At 38.7% G+C, this 20,697-nt stretch overlaps 4 protein-coding genes across 5 annotated transcripts; 2 read left to right on the top strand and 2 right to left on the bottom strand.

Moving 5' to 3' along the window:
- Positions 1-47: 47 nt before the first annotated feature.
- On the top strand, positions 48-5,029 carry mterf3 (mitochondrial transcription termination factor 3). Its single transcript, XM_067613044.1, has 8 exons — positions 48-163; positions 1,483-1,853; positions 2,938-3,090; positions 3,197-3,386; positions 3,567-3,714; positions 3,884-3,955; positions 4,104-4,265; positions 4,478-5,029. The coding sequence occupies exons 2-8, from the start codon at positions 1,490-1,492 to the stop codon at positions 4,670-4,672; spliced, it is 1,284 nt and encodes a 427-aa protein (XP_067469145.1). The 5' UTR covers positions 48-163; positions 1,483-1,489; the 3' UTR covers positions 4,673-5,029.
- Positions 5,030-6,393: 1,364 nt separating this feature from the next.
- On the top strand, positions 6,394-9,058 carry uqcrb (ubiquinol-cytochrome c reductase binding protein). The gene is made up of 4 exons (XM_067613047.1): positions 6,394-6,475; positions 7,921-7,989; positions 8,214-8,380; positions 8,855-9,058. The coding sequence occupies exons 1-4, from the start codon at positions 6,457-6,459 to the stop codon at positions 8,930-8,932; spliced, it is 333 nt and encodes a 110-aa protein (XP_067469148.1). The 5' UTR covers positions 6,394-6,456; the 3' UTR covers positions 8,933-9,058.
- A 37-nt stretch (positions 9,059-9,095) lies between these two features.
- On the bottom strand, positions 9,096-12,363 carry lrrc14b (leucine rich repeat containing 14B). Its single transcript, XM_067613042.1, has 3 exons — positions 11,916-12,363; positions 11,080-11,708; positions 9,096-10,331 (listed from the first exon to the last, which is right to left on the bottom strand). Exons 1-3 carry the CDS (start codon positions 12,189-12,191, stop codon positions 9,653-9,655), a joined length of 1,584 nt encoding a protein of 527 aa, XP_067469143.1. The 5' UTR covers positions 12,192-12,363; the 3' UTR covers positions 9,096-9,652.
- A 231-nt stretch (positions 12,364-12,594) lies between these two features.
- LOC137198993 (naked cuticle-like protein 3) lies at positions 12,595-19,733 on the bottom strand. 2 transcript variants are annotated; one of them, XM_067613046.1, is made up of 10 exons: positions 19,554-19,733; positions 19,438-19,464; positions 19,275-19,354; positions 15,328-15,394; positions 14,862-14,953; positions 14,380-14,466; positions 14,168-14,294; positions 13,902-14,045; positions 13,360-13,817; positions 12,595-13,096 (listed from the first exon to the last, which is right to left on the bottom strand). In XM_067613046.1, exons 1-9 carry the CDS (start codon positions 19,576-19,578, stop codon positions 13,399-13,401), a joined length of 1,068 nt encoding a protein of 355 aa, XP_067469147.1. In that variant the 5' UTR covers positions 19,579-19,733; the 3' UTR covers positions 12,595-13,096; positions 13,360-13,398. The 2 variants fall into 2 exon arrangements, with proteins under 2 accessions (XP_067469147.1, XP_067469146.1); XM_067613045.1 differs by having other exon boundaries at positions 12,595-13,817.
- Positions 19,734-20,697: the final 964 nt, after the last annotated feature.

Genomic DNA, 20,697 nt, shown 5'->3' with positions numbered 1-20,697 from the left:
ACTAAAGACGTATAGTGGTACCCACAAATACTCGTATTTGGTACATCCATTGTGACGCTTCCGGAAGTCTTTCCGTTTAACTTGCACGTGAAAACATTTTGACATTGAGCAGCATTTTCAGGATGGAGCTACGTTGGGGATGAAATACTTTGATTCACAAATTGTGAGTAAAAAGTTAACCATCTAAAATAACGTACTGGCGTCGTCTCGTGTTTGTTTTTACAAGGAAAAGGCGTGCTATTCTGCTAGCTTGTTAGCATATAAGGATGCATCTTGTAGGTGGGGCAACAATTCAGTTCAGTCTATATCATATCTGGATCAATTAATAGCAAAAGGAAAGATACATTCTTTCAATGCCAATCAGTAGATATTGATGATACTGGTTTGTTTCTGTCAACACCATTAAAGGTCTAAAAACAAATTCTGTGAAATAACACTGCAATACTAAATATACTTACTGTACCATACTGTACATTAGCCTATACTAGCCTGTATATAATAGTGTAACACAGACCTTGTGCAGTGGGTGTCAGTTATAGTGAGGATATCCTTGCATTGTCATAAGTGAGTCTAGCATACTGTATACTGTTCATGTGGTCTCAGTATATGCACATAAAACTATTTCATTATATGGAAAAATCGGTACTATCTATGCAATATTCATTCCAGCATATTTTGCACCACCTTAATCACAGGCCTGTATATACAGTATTAGGGCTGCAATTAACAATTATTTTTATCATTGTTTCATCTGTCGATTATTTCCTCAATTAATAGGTTAGTCCTTTGGTCTATAAAATGTCAGAAAATAGTGAAAAATGGGGATCACAGTTAACAAAGCCCAAGATGTCCACAACCCAAAGATGTTGTTCAGTTTACTGTCATAGAAGACTAAAAAAACGGAAAATATTCACATTTGAGGAGCTGGAATCAGAAAATTTGGACTTTTTTTTTTTCTTAAAAAATGGTTCCAAACAATCAGTCGACTAATCATTGCAGCTCTATACAGTATACAGTAAAAATCTTATCTGTGTAAAGAGTGTGTTGTGTGTTGTCCAGCTCTTGCAAATAATGTATGTTGAAGCTATATGTTTCAATTAAAATATGTCATGGTTGTATTTATAGCCTCCTATAAATTTGTTCTTGACACTGTTTGTAACTACAGTATATTAAGAGCTACTATATACAGTTGTATGTATCAACATACTTGGCCAAAAAGTAGAGTCTGATTCTGAATCTAATTTAAATGTAAAATTTGAAATTATTTTAGTTTACTACTTAAGTTTTCAAGAAATGCTCTCAATAGCAGGTCCAGGTGCATTATGATATCACAACTTCTTGGTTCAATCTTTTCAAGCTTTCAGAAAATGCTGATTGATGTTGTCAGACAGAGGAGACTGTCCATGGCTGGAAATAATAACAGAGTAATTCCTACATTAAATGGCATGCCACTCAAACAATTTGTGTCTATTTGTTTGACAGAATCATCATGGCGTCTTCTTCCTGTGCACAGCTGTGTCTGAGATGCAGAAGTCTTCTTTCCTCCAAGACAGCGACTCTTACCTGGCAGCATTCCACTCAAGTTCGACATTGCACTGCAGTCACAAGGGTACCAAACAAAATCCTAAATAGATCTTCATTTATCAGTGGGAATCACACAACAACTCAGGCAAGACAGATATGGAAACAACAGATGTGCCATTACAGTGACTTCACTGTTAAACATCTGGAAACTGAAGCCAAAGAAGACGAGAATACTGAAGAGTTCTCAAGAACTGATGTTGTGGCATACAAGAGCCCGCTGCTGCAAATCAGAGATGCTGCACCAGTAACTGAAAGCCAGATGTCATTAGGTATTGGTTTACTGTTGTTGACCATAAAAACATTTTCATTCACAAAAGCATTTATACAGTTGTGCTCAAAAGTGTACATACAATGGCAGAATTTGTGAAATATTGGCCATTTTTTGGAAAATATGACTGATCATGCTGAAAACCTTTCTTTTATTTAGGGATAGTGGTCAGGTGAGGCCATTTATTTTCACATTATTGTGTGTGCCGTTTTTAAATCATAATGATAACTGAAATCACCCAAATGGCCCTGATCAAAAGTTTACATACCCTTGAATATTTGGCCTGATAATAAACACACAAGTTGACACACACAGGTTTAAATGGCTATGAAGGATAAGTTTCCACCCCTGTGACTTGTTTGATTGTAATTAGTGTCTGTGTATAAATAATCAATGAGTTTCTTAGCTCTTGAGAGACCCTGCACATTTCATCAAGGGCTACTCTGACTTTACAGGATACTGAGCCATGGAGAAAGCAAAGGAACTGCAAGAAAAGATAGTTGAACTTTATAAATCAGGAAAAGGACACAAAAAGATATCCAAAGATTTGAAAATACCAATCAGTAGTTTTCAAGCTCTGATAAAGAAATGGAAAATTAGGGATTCTGTTGATACCAAACGATGGTCAAGTAGACCAACAAAGATTTCAGCCACAACTACAAGGAAAATTGTTTGGGTTGCAAAGAAAAACCCACATGCAACTACAGCTGAAATGCAGGCTTCTCTGCAAAAACGTGCTGTAGTTGTTTCGAGATGCACAATAAAGAGGTACTTGAACAAAAATGGGCTGCACGGTCGAGTTGCCAGAAAAAAAGCCATTACTGCGCCAACGCCACAAAACAGCCTGCTTTACAATATGCCAAAGAGCACCCAGACAAGCCTCAAAACTTCTGCAACAGTGTCATTTGGAGTGATGAGACCAAATTGAACTTTATGGTCACAACCATAAACACTATGAATGGTACACATCTTACAAATTCTGCCAGGGTACGTAAAGTTATGAGCACAACTGTAATTTAAATGTCATTTTTGCCTTGAGAGGTAGTTGAGGAAGTTGTCCCGTCTGTGTTTTCTTCATTTACCAGATCTAGATGCTGCCGCTGAACTCTCTGCATTAGAGGAGATCAGCGATGAAGAGGCTGTTGCTATATGTGTTCCTTCTGCCATGCCTCCAGCCTCTACCTCGCTCAGAGACTATGTGGACAAGTCTGAGACCCTTACCAAACTGGTAGAGCTAGGTAATTAAACTGCAGACTTTACTATTATGATAAGGACAACAATCTTTAAATGGTGATTTCACCCAAATCTCTTTTTTGCTCTTATTCATCCTCTCTGTCATTGCAGGTGTGAACCTGTGGAAGCTGGAACAAAGGCCCAATGTAGGCTCCATGCTGCTGAGGCTCGACTTCAATACAGATGTGGCTCCAAGGCTGTTGTTCCTCAAAGACATCGGGGTGGAGGACTCTCGCCTTGCTTATATCATCACACACAACCCTTTCATTCTCACTGAGAATTTGGAAAACCTACAGTCCAGGTGACATGAACTGATCGCAGAAAAAAAAGCCTCTATATCAGCCAGTCACACAAAATGATGTAACCATATATTGACACAGGGCAGCATCCAGTTAGTTGCAGCTGCTGTGAGACTGGTTTTTACAGTGTTTTACATTTATTAATCAAAACATGTTCTCTCTCCGTTTCGTTGCTTGTGAAGGGTGAACTATCTCAAGTCAAAAAAGTTCAGCTCTGAGACTGTTGCATCCATGGTGTCCAGAGCTCCTTATCTGCTGAACTTCAGTGTGAAGAGGCTCGACAACAGACTTGGTTTCTATCAGCAGCAACTCAGCCTCAGTGTTTCTAATGTAAGCATCTTTAGCTGATGTACTTCAGTGGTCTTATTGGGAAATTTAGCCATATCGGTGTCCTCATAAAAATGTATGATTCTCTTCCTACATTGTACAATTACAGTGTATTATCATTTCTTGACAAAAAGAATTTGTTGATCAAATTTAAACTGTTTTTTCTTTCCAGACCCGGAACATTATCGCTCGTCTGCCCAGATTACTGTGTGGCAGTTTGGAGCCTGTTAAAGAAAATCTGAAGGTAATGAAATAACAAAAGACATATTTAACAACCAATGTTTGTGTAACCTTGAGATATTGTGTTTCAATGCTTTTACCCTTTTTGTGTATATCTGTGTATGTATGTGTGTATATCTGTGTGTGTGTGTATATAAACGTGTTCCTCTTAGGTGTGTGAAATAGAGCTCGGCTTTAAGGAAAATGAGATCCAGCACATAGTTACGTCTGTCCCGAAAGTGCTGACCATCAATAAGAGGAAGCTAACCCAAATATTTGACTTCCTCCACAACACCATGAAGGTGCCTCACCATCTGATTGCCAAGTTCCCACAGGTAGATTGAACTACTAGTTATTGATTTTTTTTTTTTTTTCAATGATCCAGTATCCAGTATTGAATTTTATGGATTATGTTCTACTCCTGAGACTAAACTCTGTAGTTTTGCCTTTGCCTTCAAAGAAAAACAAGGTCTGAGAATATAAATAATTAATGTTCATCATGTCCATATTCAGAATTATGACTTGAACATCTGATGTCCTCTCATAGGTCCTCAATACGAAGTACTTGCGTGTGAGAGAGCGCCACCTGTTCCTGCAGTACCTCGGAAAGGATCAATATGACCCAGCTCAACCCAACTACATCTCCCTGGATCGCCTGGTGTCCTTGCCAGATGAGACTTTTTGCACTGAGTTGGCTTCGGCCACACTGGAAGATTTTTGTTTGTTCCAAAAGACACTTTGATTCTTCATAAGGGATATTTTTAAAGAAACTACATAATACAAGTGGTCAAGCACACAGGATAAAATCTAGATATATGCAGACCTGAAAGTATTTCAAACATAGAGATCAGCTGAGTTTGAAATAAAATGTTTGCTTTGTAAATATGATGTTTAATAAATGTACACAATGCGTCTTCTGCCTGAAATACTGCTCTATTTGAACATGACTGTCTATCTAAAGAGACATACATGTGGGAAAATAACTGTTCAGCCCAGTGTCTGTAAAACATTTGCTTCAGTGGAGGAGTCTTGTATAAAATAATCATAGATTAAAAAAAACTAACTGTTGATTTTAAATAGTAAAAAGGTGTTGATGTCACTGTCTGTCTCACTTTTTCAGCAGTGGAATATTACTAAATACATTTACTTGCTGTGCTTTAGTACAGTTTTGAGGTACTTTTACTTTGCTTGAGTATTTATATTTTATGCTACTTTGTGCTTCTATTTCTCTTCATTTTAGATTTTACTTTTATTTTTTTATCTGACAGCTATAGTTACTTTGCAGATTAAGATGTAACACAAAAAATATGATAAGCTTTAATGTAGTTTCAGATTCAACTACTCAATAGAGTAGTTGAAATTAACTTCAACGCGATCCGCTACGTTAAAATACTGCTTACATCTTAAATGCATCAGTGATACTAATCAGTTAATGAAATATATAACTTTGATATGCTTCAGTGGTAGAAGAATTATTCAGATCTTTAAGTAAAAGTACCAATACATTAATGTAAAAATACTGCATTACAAGTAAAAGCATGAGAAATCCTACTTAAGTAAAATTACATAAGTATTAGCAGCAAACTATACTTAATGTATTGCAGTAAAAGTAGTGGTTTGGATCATTAGATTATTAATACTGAAGCATTAGTGTTAGAGCAGCATGTTACTGTTGTAGCTGCTGGAGGTGGAGCTGGTTTCAACTACTATATATACAGTTAGCAAGTTTAGTCCAGTGGTTCCCAACCTAGGGGTCGGGCCCCTCCGAAGGGACATCAGATAAATCTGAGTAGTTGTGAGATGATTAATGGGAGAGGAAAGAAGAAAAAGCAAAGTTCTGATACACAAATCTGTTCTCAGTTTTTGGACTTTTTCTCTAATCTTTGATTTTTGGTGAAATATTGGATCATTTGAACATTTATTGAAATTAAACCACGTGAGAAGTTTAGAGGGAAAAATCACTATTTGGTGGAGCTGTTAATAACTCATAGACATCTGAAATGTGACCCAGACTACACACTGCTTTTTGTAAGACGGCAAAAGCCAAAAAGGTTGGAAACCACTGGTTTCATCTTTAACAATGTGTTGTATTTCAGAAGCTTGTCATATTATCCATTGTGTCAAATCTTCATCTAAAAAGTAACTAAAGCTGTGGAAATACTAAAGCAAAGTACAAGTACCTAACAACTGTACAGTACTTGTGTAAATGTACTCAGTGACTTTCCACCACCGATGTCCTTCCACTGTAAACATATGAAATCAGAGTGCGGGTCAGATCATGAAGATAACTGGTTCTTTTTCATCACATGATGAATTATGTAACTTTATTATTATTATTCACAAACAGACCTATTACTAAAGTTTTCTTTTCTAAGGCTTTGATTATATGTATATATTTACGTTTTCCCGAAATGTCCTTTTTTTTTTTTTACAATAATTTGGACACACGTCATGTGAAGTTTCGCAAGTGCCTATGACCTCACTATCCTTACCCACAATTCACTTCGGTCGTTCACAGTGATAAACATGGCGTCGAGGGCACCAGGTAATTGAACGTCTCTCTTTCGTGAAATTTTCTGTGCTTAATTTACTCGCTAAACCGTGTGTTATACTAGCAATTGGTACAGTATTTTATGCTGTAACACATAATGATGTGTTTTGTTTATTTTATCCGACTGAATATGCCTTGACTTGTGTTTGTCCTCTAGTGTCCCTGTGCTAACTGATGCTAGCGGTGAGCTAGTCGGTTAGCGTTAGCCACTGGTGCTAATCAGGGTAAAATAATATCGCATAGAGGGACGGGTTAAGGTTTAATTCATTTTTCATATAATACGGGTGGAACAGTAACCAGTAAGTTGATCTCGTAGTTTAGCTAGTGTTGAGATTCTGTAGCAACATGACAGGATCTGTAATCTGGTTTATATCAGCTGGAAGATGGTTAGAAAGTGCTCGCAAAGAATGGGTTCACGATTTTTCAAGACTGTCTTAAAACAACAGTCAGGTGCCCAAATGAACATTGAAATTGTTTTTTCTTGCCATAATCATTCACCCTGTTCATACTGGCCGTTAGAAGTTCCCTTCCCAATGCACTTACAATGTAAGTGATGGGGACCAAAATCCACAGCCCTCCCTCTGTGCAAAATGTATTTTAAAGTTATCTGAAACTAATATGAAGCTTTTAGAGAGATAAGTAACGTTACATGTCTCATGTCGATGTAGACAGCTCTTGCATGACAACGAGTGACAGGCACTGATGGGAGAGTTATATAACCCATTTTACTGTCCAGAGAACGTCAGTCAACATAATTGTTGGAACTGCCGGTTAGTATGGGTTCACAGTTAGCCTAGCTTGCACTCCTCCGTGCTTGCCCCGCTTCCCCGTCCTGTCGCACCGCTTTCGATGTTTCCTCTCTAGCGCAGCTCCAGGCAAGGCCGTGGTCTCCTTTGGGCTCACTGGACGCGGCAGACCAAGCTCGCTCAGCTTATAATAATAATAAGAAGAAGCTTCAGTTCAATTTTAAATGCATTTTTGCGCAAAATGACTGTGTGGACACTGGATTTTCGCCCCCATCACTTACATTGAAAGCGTATTTGAAGGGGAATTTGTAATATACAGTATGAACAGGAGGAATGATTACAGCGAAGAAAACCTCTGTCAGTGTTCATATAGGCACCTGACTGTTGTTTTAACCTCGCAATAGGCACCCCTGTTTTCTGTGCATCAACCTGAAAATAATGTACCCAAAATAAAAAGGTTACTGTTCATAACCATGGCCTCATCTGAAAGGCAACACTTTAAATTTTACAACCAAAAAGTCAAAATGAATAAAAGTGATCCTAAACCAAAGTTACAGAGGCTAATGTGTCCCACAGGTGGGACAATGTTGTTTAACAGGTTAAGAAAAATTGTGAACCTACCTGCCTAAGCTCTAATATCAACTTTGTGCTGTTTGACTGATCAGTCTGTGTGTTTTTTTTTTATTTTCACAGCGCAGACAGGCAGGCTCCTGCTTGGTGTTCGCAAATGGTACTACAACATGTGTGGCTTCAACAAGATCGGTAAGACTTAAGAGCAATGTGCTGGTTAAAATATGTCATTTAAACCCTAGATATGCAACATATGATACAAGTTTTAAACCCACTTTATGTCAAACATTCCTGTCAGTACATCAGTATAAGGAGAAAACATCACTGTATGGAATAAATATGAGCAATATTGTATCATAGATGTATTGTCCCTCTAGCATCTTACTAATTTTTCCATTGTATGTATTCTGTGTCAGGTTTACTGCGAGATGACACAGTATATGAGGATGCAGATGTGAAAGAGGCCCTGAGGAGGCTCCCAGAGAACCTTTACAATGAAAGGATGTTCAGGATGAAGAGAGCCCTGGATCTCTCCATGAAGCAGCAGATCCTCCCTAAAGACCAGTGGACGAAATATGAGGAGGTACAACAGATTCTCAGATTGAAAGTTTTTGCTCAGTGTCATGTGGGGTGGGGGTGGGGGGTGTAAAGGATCAATATTCTGCATCGTGTCCCCTATAGGTTATTTTAAATTGTAGATACGGTACAAAGCAGTAGTATTTTCTTAATTGTAAATTCACATTACATGCTTAATTTAAACTAATCTACTTTATAATTTTGCAACTAGATGGAAAAATAAATGAATTCTCTGCATCAGAGTAGTTATCATAACTTTGAAACTGTTGCCATAGCAGATCAATGTCACTTAGACAGAGGGAACCTGAAAGTTGTGGAAGATTGGGAGAAAAATGAGAATCTTGGATACTCATAGTCTCCTTCTATAAAGTCACCAAAGATTGTCTTTCAAGTCATTAGCTTTTGAATAATTTCAGTTTTGATATTGACTTGCATTGATTTGAGCCTTATAGGTCCTTCACCCCTTTTTTTTTACCTTCAGGATGTCAGCTACCTGTCACCGTATCTGGATGAGGTGATCCGTGAGAGGAAAGAAAAAGAAGAATGGATGAAGAAATAAGTAGTTCCTAGTCAACCTGTTAATTCCCGCTTCGGTCCAGTTCATGGTTATTCTTGGTGTAGTATTTAAAATGAAATCTAACCTATATGAAACACTGCTCAATAAAAAATGTACATTTTGGAAAAAGTGGAAGTGTTGCATCTTTTTTTTTAAGTGGATGGAAGACTGTTTGAAGTTCAGTTTTATTGGTTTGAGAGAATGAAACAATCATCATTGTATGCTTGCTAAATTGGGATCTGTCCCATATTACAAACTTGTGCTGTTTACCTTTTATAAATCCAGTTATATACAAAATTTAAACCAGAATATAGACATAAGAACATGTACAAAATATCCTAAGCAAAGGTTTTACCATAACCACTTCAGTGGCTACATCTGTCTGTACAAAACATCTGTTTGGCTGACAGGCTGTAGGAAACACCGGGAAGAATATTATCTTGTGTTGAGATCATTTATAATCAGGAATGGTATTACTAAAGTTAATATCAAGCCAAACAAATATAATCATAAGTAACAACATTCTGTTGCCCAAGAAAATAACATTATAAAGCAAGAAATAAGGTAAAGTCTCCTGTGTCTACAGCGGACAGTACCATGAATCTTACTATAAGGCTCAAAGGCTCAGTGTTTACACAAACATCTAGATAGATGAACAAGCTCTGAGAGCCCTGCTCTAGTTACACTCAGTCCATTCAATTGATCTTTCAACAGGCAAAGTCATCAGTTATTTTTCTGAGTTTGAGATCTCCTGTTGTCCACATCGGTTATAGTACCTATAAAGTTCCCAATGACGCTGTTAAAAGACTTTAACATGGACACCCCCAGCTCATTGCTGGTTTCATTGATGTCTGGATCATAGGCCCCCATGAGTGGAGTGCACACCTCCACATCCCCTCTCCCGGCTCCCGCCAGGATCCCCATCAGCTGGCCCCTGACCTCCTGAAACAACTCCCTGTTGTACTGCAGCAGGATTGAATCATCAAGTGGGTAAGTGATATCCTCAGAGTAACACTCACGGGGAACTGGAAGCTCTATGTACCTTAACTTGGGAAAGGCTGCAGATAGTGTGGAGAACAACCGCCGCAGGGCTGCAGAGGTTAGAGGGTTTCCCAGGAGTTTGAGCTCCTCCAGCGCTTGACAGCAGGCCAGAGCATTAATGAAGGCATCCATGTGCTCATCGTCTATGTCACATTCTTCAATGGTCAGGCTCACCAATGAGGCCGCACAACGACTGAGCAATTTGTGGAAGCAGGTGGAGAAGGAGCCGAAGATGTTGTGTCCACTGATGTCCAGGCGGACCAGGGCCTCACTGTGGAGGCTGTTGGACAAGTATGTCATGTCCACGCGGTTCAGGCAGCAGTTGGCCAACTCCAAGCATTGAAGTGGAGTGTTGAGAGGACTGGGTAAAGAAAAAGGAGGTAAAAGGACATGAATTTTTGCAGAACAAAATTAAATAGTATCAGAAAGTACTGGATCCACTGGAAAACTCTTTTGTATTTTTTTGATTATTATACAGTGGAAAAAAGGCAGATACATGTCATGGTTTGTGTTAGTCCTCCATTGGTAGGATTTCTCATATAGGATTGCTGCCAGAATCCTCAGATGATCTCAATTTAATATTTTTCTCTAACATCTTATGTGGTGCCATCTTAACTGTCCTAATGCAATAAATCACATTCATTTGGTAATTCAACAAATTTCCAAATGTTTAAATCCCCCAGTTTTCTTGTTCACTTGTATTTTGCATGTTCAAACATGTTAAATCATGTTGTACAATTCAAATCATTTAGTGAATACTATTCCAGACTTTGACAAGTACTTTGTTGTGCGTTTATGCTCCTGTTCTATTTCCGTTTCAAATGTCAAGTACAGTATATCAATAAGGTCTCTGGCTAACATGCAGCTCTGGCCAGGTGCCGCTGTCACTCTGGTATCATGTCAACAATTTTAACAACAAAATACCTGCCATTGTTAAATGAGAGCTTTAAAGCTAGAATGTGCTGTAACTGTGATTATTGTGAGCTATAAGCTCTTGAGGCTGCAATGTGGATGCAAGATTGACATCAGAGGCATCTATCACCAGTATCCTTCACCTTATTCACATATGTAAACAAGGACAGCTCGTTCTCTTCTGTCCATTTACTCACTTGAGAACTCTTCGTAGGTGTCCAGTGAGAGTCGAGAAACCTACATAGAGCTCAGTAAGACTGGTCAGCTGTGCCAGCAGCTTGCCGATGGTGGCCAGCAGATCATCATCATCAGAACCCAACCTCCTAACATCCAATGCCCCAGCTGGCAGTGTTAAAGACTGCAATTTGGGGAACTCCACCCTGGACAGCAGCACCTCCAGGTGTGCAGCCTCCAAGGGAACGTTGTGGACCATCTCCAGCTTTGTAATGGACTCAGGCTCTGCTAGCCGAAGAACATAAAACATCTGCTTGAGAGCTAGGGAGTCAGCCCGAAAACCGACGAAACGAAGCTTCAGAGGACAGTGGCGGAGGAGGAGTAAGGCCTGGGCCACCATCTCATAGTTGCGGCCTGTGACAAAGCCATTCAGACGGACATCGATAGATGTTTCAAAGGCTGAGTGTGACACACTGATGGCTTGCATGGCCACCATGGTTTCATAACACATTTGGGTTAGGAGCTGGGTTCTTGCCCATCGACCCAGAGTGGACTGGCAGGGGCACGCCTGGTGCTCGACATCCTTCAGGGCAGTCAGATCCACCACATGGAGGTTCTTGGCATAAGTTGATGGAGGAGACAGCACATACTCCTTTAGAAAATGAAATGAAATTATATGGCACTCCCATAACAACTTATGATCATGTTTAAGCAAATAACTAGCCAAAGAGGGCATGTTTAAGCCATCAAGACAGAAACGATCAGCACTTGCAAAGTGCATGCAAAGGAAAATACAAGGAAATAATAATTAATAAGTATATGAGGAGCATAACATGAATGTATAAGACCATTTAAATACCTTTAAGCCAGTCAGAATTGCCTTCAGACAAAGCCGGCAGGTGAGGGAGGTGAGGTCCATCTGACAGTCAACTGTCTTTCCCAGGAGTCTTTGTAGGTTGAGCTCAGGTAGAGGCCATGCCTGGACCAAAGCATGCAGCACATCAGCCTGCTCATGGAGGTAGCAGGACTTGAAGAGAAGTGGGTATAGGTTAAAAGGCACACAGTTGAGGTTCTCCATCGCACTTGATCCACTTTGGATGAAGGCTTCAGCTGCAAAGAATCGCAGTGACTTCATGGCTCCAGGTTTTATGCCTGGTTGTTGTAGGTCTGTGAGGTCTGTGAGTTTCTTGGTTGTTGATGAGAGCTGCTGTCAAACAGCTCTGCGTATCAGTGTTTTGCCTCCTCTGCTGTTGCTGCTCTGTTGATATCCTCTGTTGCTGTCTGTCTGGGTGTTTTGCATTTGTCTGGGACCAGGCTTGCTGTGGTGGGGCAGGAACAAGGCAAGGGGGTCTCGTGGTAGGTAAGTGGGTGGAGGTTATTTATAGAAACAGCTGTCTCACGTCCTTCGTCGGACACAGTGTCTATTTGCAACTTTCACCAGAGAGCTAAGTAGGACAACATTTGAAATGCTATTGGCAAACTTGTCACTATTCACAAACACCTCTTTGAGAGGACCTCACTACACACAATGAGCTGCAGGGACAACAGAAATAAATGTTGTGAGAGCAGAAATAAAACAGTCCTCCCTCTGGGGCTGAGATATTGACAGTTTGCATGTTTAGAGCATTCCAGAAATTATTTTGTGATAAAATGCTGTTACTTGCTCTTTGGTATAATCCCTTTCCTCAACCTGCCTTACTTATTTATAGAGTAGACATTTTGTCACTCTAAAAAGCAACATGTCATGTGGTTGAAGTGTATTATGGTCTACTGAAGCTTCTGTCAAAGGAGACATTGCTATCTCTGCCTTTCCTTCCTGTATAAACATTGGTGAATGTTTCCTGTTATCCCTACTATGCTGAACATATACTGTAACAATGTGACATTATGTCTCTTTCCTCTGATATAAAAAAATATTTTAAAAAAACAATAGTTGTGCCCAAAAATGAATGCAGAGTATATAGTATAAACAGCTGTTTTTATGTCCAAGGAAATGTTACTTCTGCTGAACGTCTTGCTGTTGTTGAGTAGTTTTTGTCACTAACAAGCATAAAATAAAGACATGGTGAGAAAACAAAGCATAGACTTTTTAGATTGTAATTGTAATATAAACAATAAACTGTGAAACCATCTATTGTATTGAAATATTTGTTCAGTGATGCACATATTTGGCCAGAAAGCAAATATGTGACCATGTCAGGATAAACAAAATACTATATATTCATGTATATATTCATCATTTTAGTGTCCTAAGAAAGAAAAGACAGATTTTTGTGTTATGAGACTACCTCATCTCTTCTCACCTAAGCTTAAATCCAGCCCCATATGTGTCTTAAATGCATTTATGAAGGGTGGTAGTGGTGATGGTGATGATGATGGTGCTCATGGTGGTGATGGTGCTCATGTCTCTTGGCCAGAGGGGCTGAGGCTCCACAGGAGGGCTGAAGGTTAAATATTTCTCGTTCTTTAAAGGGCGAGGTGGCATCTTGTAACCTGGTGCGAAGCCTCCTGCTGTGGGAACGCTGCAGGTGAGTATGAGCTGGAGGCTGACACCATGAAGCAGGATGTTGTCCATGTAACCTGCAGGACTTTCCCTCTACGCCATTCCTGTCTCTCCCTGCCGACACTGCTTTGCCTTTCAGGGAATGAAGGACAGAGAGGCCTCTGGGAGACCCAGGGGAGATGCAGTTCTCTCTAACCACCACAGGATGGTGCTGGAGAACTGAGTGAACACCCTGTCTGGGCTCCTGATAGGGTGATTCTGGAAAAAAGGAGGCAAAGATGATTTCAATTTCATGTACTTCCAGATGAAAAAATATCAACAGGAAAAGAGGAGTTAACATACCTGTATTGTCAAACTTGGAGGTATAGTTTTCAATGCCAGCCAGATCCAGGTAGTGGTTTCTGCGCTCTATGTTTTCATCCACACAATAGACTCTCCTTACTGGACTTCTTGCCTCCTGAGACGCACTCTGCTGCTTCTCTGCTCCTTTTTTCAATGAGATGGATATTATCATCACAACAGATGCAGTGATTTGGTATTAAATTCAATCCCACTGCTGTCTTCAGTGTTTGTCCCACAAATTATGTCTATGGTTTCTGGAGCCGCACCTGTCTTGTGTTTATTAGCTGATGGAGTTACAACTAGCTTGATCTTCAGTGCTCTGGTGCCACCATGAGGTGGCTTCACTGATGCCTCTAGAGCTTCATACATGGAGTGTATCAGGCTGGACATGTCCTGCAGAACACATACATACACACTGTGTGCAAAGCTACAAACTTAAAATAGTACTTACTTAAAACAATATGCATGAAAAAAGTACCTCTTTGGTGACCTTGCCACTGTTGTCAAAGTTGTACAGCGTGAAAACCCACTCCTCCAGGGAGTCGTCCTCAAGCAACTCTGTGTCCTGTATGTTTTCATCATGTGAAGAAAACAAGATACTTAAAGCTACTGCAATAAACATTTAACTGCAGTTATGTAGGACAGTAGGTAGAATTAAATTTATGATTTTATAAAATCATTTATGTGTTGTATGAGTGACCCTGAGGGCCTTCAAAACTGGTAATTAAATAGTTTCAGACTTTGCAAAGAGTGCACTTTAAAAAATCACAAGCATAACTCATAACAGAAGAAGATAATCAGTGTGTTAACTGTCCTGACCATAGACAGTATGGTCCTGACAAAGAAAAAGTCCCACCCATCTCATACTCCACGTTGTTTAGAAATTACGAAACTGATTTATAAGCAAATACTGTTTCATCCAGAGTCTATTTGTAGGAGCTATCACAGGATGATACTCACACCAACATGGCTGTTTCTCTTCTTCGTCTGTTTATTGATCGGGGAGTGAATGCTGTTGTCCCGATCAGATCCCTTCTCTGTTGGCAGAACCACTAAACACACAGAGTTGGACCATGTATGTCCTCATTCAATGGACTCATAGTTTTAGAGTAAATATAATCTTTATTATGTTAACATGCTGCATGTTTTTAATGAATTTATTCACGGTGATAGGCTCTTTTTCAATGAATGTCTGACAGCAGAGGGAAACTGAGCACTAACTGAAAGCTGCACATCTGAAGGTTGAAGCTTTCCCACACAAATATAAAACAGATGTGGATACTTTCACTATTCCCTGATGTATTAAAACCTCTGTATCACAACTCTAATGTTTCTGCTGATGCATCAGAATCTACACAATGATTGTTAAGTGATTGGTAAGTAAATACAGTAAGTAGTGTTTGTCAGTTTCTGAGTGTCTACTCACCCTTGAGGTGGCAGTTATGATCAAGCTTTGAGTTTCTCCTCAATTCTCTGCACACGTCCTGAGAAAACTGTAAATTACCAGAGAACACACATGCAAGAGGAAGCAATTAAGTTATTTTCACGTCCCGTGAGTACAGTGATTGATCTGCAGATGTGAGCAATGTTGAGCAATCCTTAAACATCTGTGGTTTTGTGTTAGTTTTTCTAGCAAACAGTCAGCAACTCTACTTCAGTTTAAATCAACAAAGTCATTTCCAACCTCAATCACCCTGATCAAAAAATGAAGCAGTGAAGTTAATCTTTATGAATTGACTTAACACATTCAAACACACACAGAAAAAAAAAATATAAACAGAGCAATGAAGCAGAAAAGGAGCATCATCTTGTTGACATCTTGACCTTTTCCATCCACATCAACTTTCACATGATTATTAAATAAATCATAAAACCGGATTTATTTGAAATGACAAAATCTCAGGAGAAGGAAACAGAACTTTTACCACCAGCATATATTCAGTGTTACTCCAAATGACTCCCCTATCAAAAATCAGATGCAGACAATTTTCAAAGGATTTAGTTAACTATAAAACCTGAAAGCACTATGAAACAACACTCCCTCTATGATTAAAACATCTGATTAAACATACTTCATCTACTCCATTTCTTATCTCGCAACACATCCATCCATCACTAGCGTCACACTAATTGCAGTACCCTCACACCCACATACACAAAACACAAACCACAGCCGATCTCTCTCTACGCCCTCTTTTATCTTCCCGCTATGCTCTGCCTACTGTGAAGCTTCTGGTGCCGGATTAGATTTCCAACAAACGAGTGTGAGAGGTGGAAGAAGGATGAGGATGCAGGTAGGAGAAAGTCAATCATCTACTCATCCATTCTGATATCCTGATATATCACACACAAGTTTCCGGAGTTGGCAGAACAGTGGCTGCCTTTATCTCGGCAAGACGGTCAAACAGGATTTCTGATAACTTGATACCGAGATAGGAAACTTCTTTTTTTTTTTTTGGAAACATCTCTTTAAAGTACAGCAGCCTTAGTCATAATCAAGTCACTCAATCAAAGCAGTAAGCATATCATTGTTATCCAGAAAGATGTAGAAAATGTTCCAACTTGACAAGCTTGTTTTTTGCAAAGTAACATATATTTTCTTTTTCTTTCAGCAGCTTATTTGTTTTTTCCATGAACATGCTATACTGCACATTGTTTCGCTTCTAAGAAACAGATTATCAGCAGAGACCTTGTATTTTCTGAGGTTACAAAACCCTTTGGGTTCAGAATACATAATTTAGCCTCAAGCGCCTTTTTACCAATGATCTGACTGGTCAGATGCAACACCTTGCTCTGATGATGTCTGCGTTTGGTCTCCAAATAATATCAATAAGCAGCAATGACTTTGAAAAAACCATGGAGTTTGTGTAGCACCAAAAGCTTTCAGAAAACAATATAAAATGTGTCACACAATGAGAATTTGCCATTTACACACAGTTTACAGCAGTTGGTGTCATTATATCAGCCTGGAAAATCTAATTGCAGGAAGTGCTCTGCAATTACATTAGACTCAAGTCTAGACTAAACAGTTCACTGTAAAATTTACATTAATTATAAAAGAACAGTACAGAAAACCTTTAACAATCGAATGCTCAAGATGCATAAAAATTCTCTTTTATCACACCAACAAGAAAAATTCTGGATGGGTTTTCAAGTAAATGAGGAATTTAACCAAATAAATCAGGTTTCCTTGTTTTATAACTGGCTTGTAGGGAGGTTTGAGCCCCAAATTACACATTTTATCATCTCAGAAGCCAACACTTTACACATGTGGACTGAAGGGTGGATTCCCTGCCCAAACTAAATAATACACTTCTGTTAGTGCTTATAAGAGTCAGACTAACCACTCTTAGTCATTAGTTATGTCAGACAATATGAGGAGAACACGTGAAGAGATTACAAACCTCTGCTTGTGATGTTTGCTCTTGAATGTTACAATATTTACACAGAACTCACACACACATATGCTCAATCCAAAGGTCACACCAAAGCAAACATTTCTTTGTTTCTTTAGAAAGTGATGTTGTCGACACCTGAGCGTGAGTCGCTGGTGTTATGACGGGTAAATATATAAACATGTATTTAATGAGTCTGAGTGTGTCTTCATGTTTAACCCACAGTGTCTTCAACAGTATGAAAAAAACCTCTATATCTATCATCGTTTAGTCAGTTAGTTTCTTCTTCTTCTTCTTTAAACATAAAGTTACAGGCAAGATTTAATGCCATCGAGTTTGTGTAACACCAAAATCTGTCAGATAGCAACATAAAATGTGTCACACAATTAGACTCTGCCATTTACACACAGTTTACAGCAGTTGGTGTCATTATATCTAATTGCAGGAAGCGCTCTGCTTTGCAATTAATGAGCACAGAAACTCCACCACCGCAACCCTTTTAAACAAGTTGGCAGAGTCAATGCCTTTTTCCATCGTACAAATATATTCTCGCTTTCTAACACTTAATAAACTCAAAACAACCAAACCGATGGTATATCTCATGACTTCAGCAACTCTACCCAGAGACGTTTAAGACCTCAAACAAGCTGTGGAAAAATGAAATTGGCATGTTGACTGTTTATCACATTTTTACTTATTAGAACCGGTGGATAAGTGAATTTACTATTCTTTGGATGTACATAAAATTTCAATGATTTACTTTAACCATAAAATCTGGTTACACAGATTTAATCAGTATGTTTACACTTATTAGACGAGTGTTTGACAGTCAACAGCTCTTAGAGACAATCTCTCTGGATTATAAATCCAAGCCCCAAACGTGTCTGCTTCATTAATGCCAATGGTCTACATGTAATGCCATTTACACAACCAAACACCCCTCCCCACGCCGCAGTCTGTCTGGCTGTCTGTTGCTGGAGAAGGAAAGCAGTACCAGATGTGGAATTTTTTTTTTTTTCAGTGCAGTCGGGTATAAAGACCTCGCTGTTCGGAGGGGGTGGCTGTGTTGCACTTCACAGACTTGGAAGTCTCTTTATAGAGATGGAGGAGGAAGGGCGGAAGAATAAATATACGACTGTACCTCCAAACACCTTTTATGTCTCCTGGATGTGATGTGAGCAAACACTGTTTGTCCCAAAACTGGCTTCACTGAGAAGAAGTTGGTGGCTCTACAAAAAGCCAGTATGAGGAGGCTCCTCATGTGTCTGTATTTTTTTTTTTTTTTTAATTTTCTGTATTTTAGTAACAGACCTCCACGAGTTTAATGTAAAACTCTCATGCACTAATGGGGATGTTGTGATGGTGAAATCTGCCCTTAAATACTCGTGAGTTGTTATAGATATTATTAATTTATAATGTTCCGCACATCTCTCAGTCAACATCAATATCTAATATCTTGTAGCTGTGATTATCACCATCCTTCTTCAAGCCTGTAACCAACATCATCATCCTGAGATCTTTTTTGTGCGACAGGGAAAATAAAAAGTAACAAGGCTCGGGCTCAGTTTAACCTGCTTTTATATATGTTTAGTCCATTATGAAGCAAACTACAAAATCACAGAGTTGCTGCTATGACACTCAGGTCTTGTCCTTGTTGTTTTTTTATTTGAATTTGGTGATTTTAACAACCTAACAAGGAGTTTACATTCTACAACTTCACATAAATTGCACATGGTTTCTTTTTAAGGCTGAAGCTGAGATCTAGTATATTTTAAACTCTTTCTCCTGAAATTTGACATTCTAGGCATAAAATAGATACATTATGTGAATAAAACTAAAAGAAATTGTTTTATTTAATTACAAACAGCATCTGAACCATAATTTGAGCAGATAAAATCCCTCCAGAGCTGAGGAGACTTACTCAAATCTGACATAAACAAGAATAAATGATTAAAAAAAAAAAAAAGTATATAAATACCTCTGTCAGATCGTTTTTGTGAGTGTGGATGTGCTCCAGCTCCCTCTGACAGGTTAACACACTGGACGCCAAACTCCCACCTGCAGAGAATAAGAATAAATCGATAAACACATTTACAAATAAAATAAACTGTTAATACAATGTCTCATGTTGACTGTCTTACCTTCAGGACTCTGTCTGCGTTTCGAAGCTTTCGGAAAAAAAGAGAGAAAAGTGAATCTAATACTACTCACAAACTCTTTCATATAAAATATGATGTAGCCTAATAAAATGTCTCACCAAGTTTGGACTGGAATTTGCCCATATCCTACTCCTGCCGGATCATTTAACCGAGAAAAGTTCATAATGTCCAAAACATGAGGAAGAAAATACATTTGATATTTGTTAATGATCCATTTCCCCGCAGCAGCACCGGGACTGTCGCACGCAGACACGAGATGAAGCTCCTCGGTTTGACGGACCGCGATGGTTGTCCGCGAGTACACACGGGACGCGCGCGAGACAGGGTTCACTGTCACGCGCTTCCTTCTTTGGTTAAAGTCGGTCCAGCAAAACGTCAACAATGGGAGAAAACGTTTTGTTGTGAGATATATGATATCTCTTTTAAATAAATAAATAAAATAAACAAAAACATCATACGGAATATGAATATTATATCATTATGTCAGTACTGTAGAGGTATGCAAGCCTTATTCCAGTATTTTTTTAATATCATTAATCTTTTTATTAGGGATACAAAAAAAGGGAACAGAAGTGTAAAATTACAAGTATTTCCCCTTTTTGTTATGACAGGAATATCCAGGGACCTCAGAGAGGGGCCCGACAACAACAACAACATCAACACCAAAACATCGTCTCCATATAGAAAATAACAATACTACTAGTAATTATAGTGTGTATGGATATTTCAAATATACACAGCATACAAATAATTAGGAATAAGTAGATAAAAAAACTGAAAATTTAAATAAATAACATTAAGAATACTAAAAGATACGAAAACATTTTTAAAAAGAGGAAGAAAAAAAGAAAAGGGAGCAGAAGGGAAGGAGGAATTAGTCAAGGGGAAAGATTGTAAGAAGTTAATCTATGAAAGAGTTTCATTTATGAAAAAATTAGCAGAGCTGCCTTTCACTGAGAAGCTTATCTTTTCTAACTTTTTTTCCCTTTTTAATTACAAAAGAAAAAAAACTGACCAAATAAAAACACAAATACACAAGGACGGCCAGAGGTTACAGACAAAAACCAAAAAGAAATAAATATAATATACTTGCTTATGAAATCATTACATCATCAGTCCTTCTTGGCAGGACTTCTCTGTTCTACCTACAGGGATCAGGTTTCTGCTTCATTGTACTGGCTTTATATCTTGAACAGTCAAAACACTTCTTAACTTAAATGTCTCTTCTTTTATAAAGTGTCC

The sequence above is a fragment of the Thunnus thynnus genome, chromosome 15 (genome assembly GCF_963924715.1).
Source record: "Thunnus thynnus chromosome 15, fThuThy2.1, whole genome shotgun sequence".
NCBI lineage: Eukaryota > Metazoa > Chordata > Actinopteri > Scombriformes > Scombridae > Thunnus > Thunnus thynnus.
Note: the sequence above shows the minus strand (reverse complement) of the source record. Positions and strands in the feature narration are given on the sequence as shown.

What these genes read in the sequence shown, in the direction of transcription:
- mterf3 (XM_067613044.1), top strand. Translation starts at nt 1,490, where the DNA reads ATGGCGTCTTCTTCCTGTGCACAGCTGTGTCTGAGATGCAGAAGTCTT. An exon ending in TTGGAAAACCTACAGTCCAG is followed by an intron (nt 3,387 to 3,566) that starts GTGACATGAACT and finishes TTGCTTGTGAAG; the next exon opens with GGTGAACTATCTCAAGTCAA. An exon ending in CTGTTAAAGAAAATCTGAAG is followed by an intron (nt 3,956 to 4,103) that starts GTAATGAAATAA and finishes TGTTCCTCTTAG; the next exon opens with GTGTGTGAAATAGAGCTCGG.
- uqcrb (XM_067613047.1), top strand. An exon ending in GTGTGGCTTCAACAAGATCG is followed by an intron (nt 7,990 to 8,213) that starts GTAAGACTTAAG and finishes ATTCTGTGTCAG; the next exon opens with GTTTACTGCGAGATGACACA. An exon ending in AGTGGACGAAATATGAGGAG is followed by an intron (nt 8,381 to 8,854) that starts GTACAACAGATT and finishes TTTTACCTTCAG; the next exon opens with GATGTCAGCTACCTGTCACC.
- lrrc14b (XM_067613042.1), bottom strand. Translation starts at nt 12,191, where the DNA reads ATGAAGTCACTGCGATTCTTTGCAGCTGAAGCCTTCATCCAAAGTGGA. An exon ending in CAATTCTGACTGGCTTAAAG is followed by an intron (nt 11,709 to 11,915) that starts GTATTTAAATGG and finishes CATTTTCTAAAG; the next exon opens with GAGTATGTGCTGTCTCCTCC. An exon ending in CACCTACGAAGAGTTCTCAA is followed by an intron (nt 10,332 to 11,079) that starts GTGAGTAAATGG and finishes TTCTTTACCCAG; the next exon opens with TCCTCTCAACACTCCACTTC.
- LOC137198993 (XM_067613045.1), bottom strand. Translation starts at nt 19,578, where the DNA reads ATGGGCAAATTCCAGTCCAAACTTG. An exon ending in CAAATTCCAGTCCAAACTTG is followed by an intron (nt 19,465 to 19,553) that starts GTGAGACATTTT and finishes TTTTTCCGAAAG; the next exon opens with CTTCGAAACGCAGACAGAGT. An exon ending in ACAAAAACGATCTGACAGAG is followed by an intron (nt 15,395 to 19,274) that starts GTATTTATATAC and finishes GGTAATTTACAG; the next exon opens with TTTTCTCAGGACGTGTGCAG.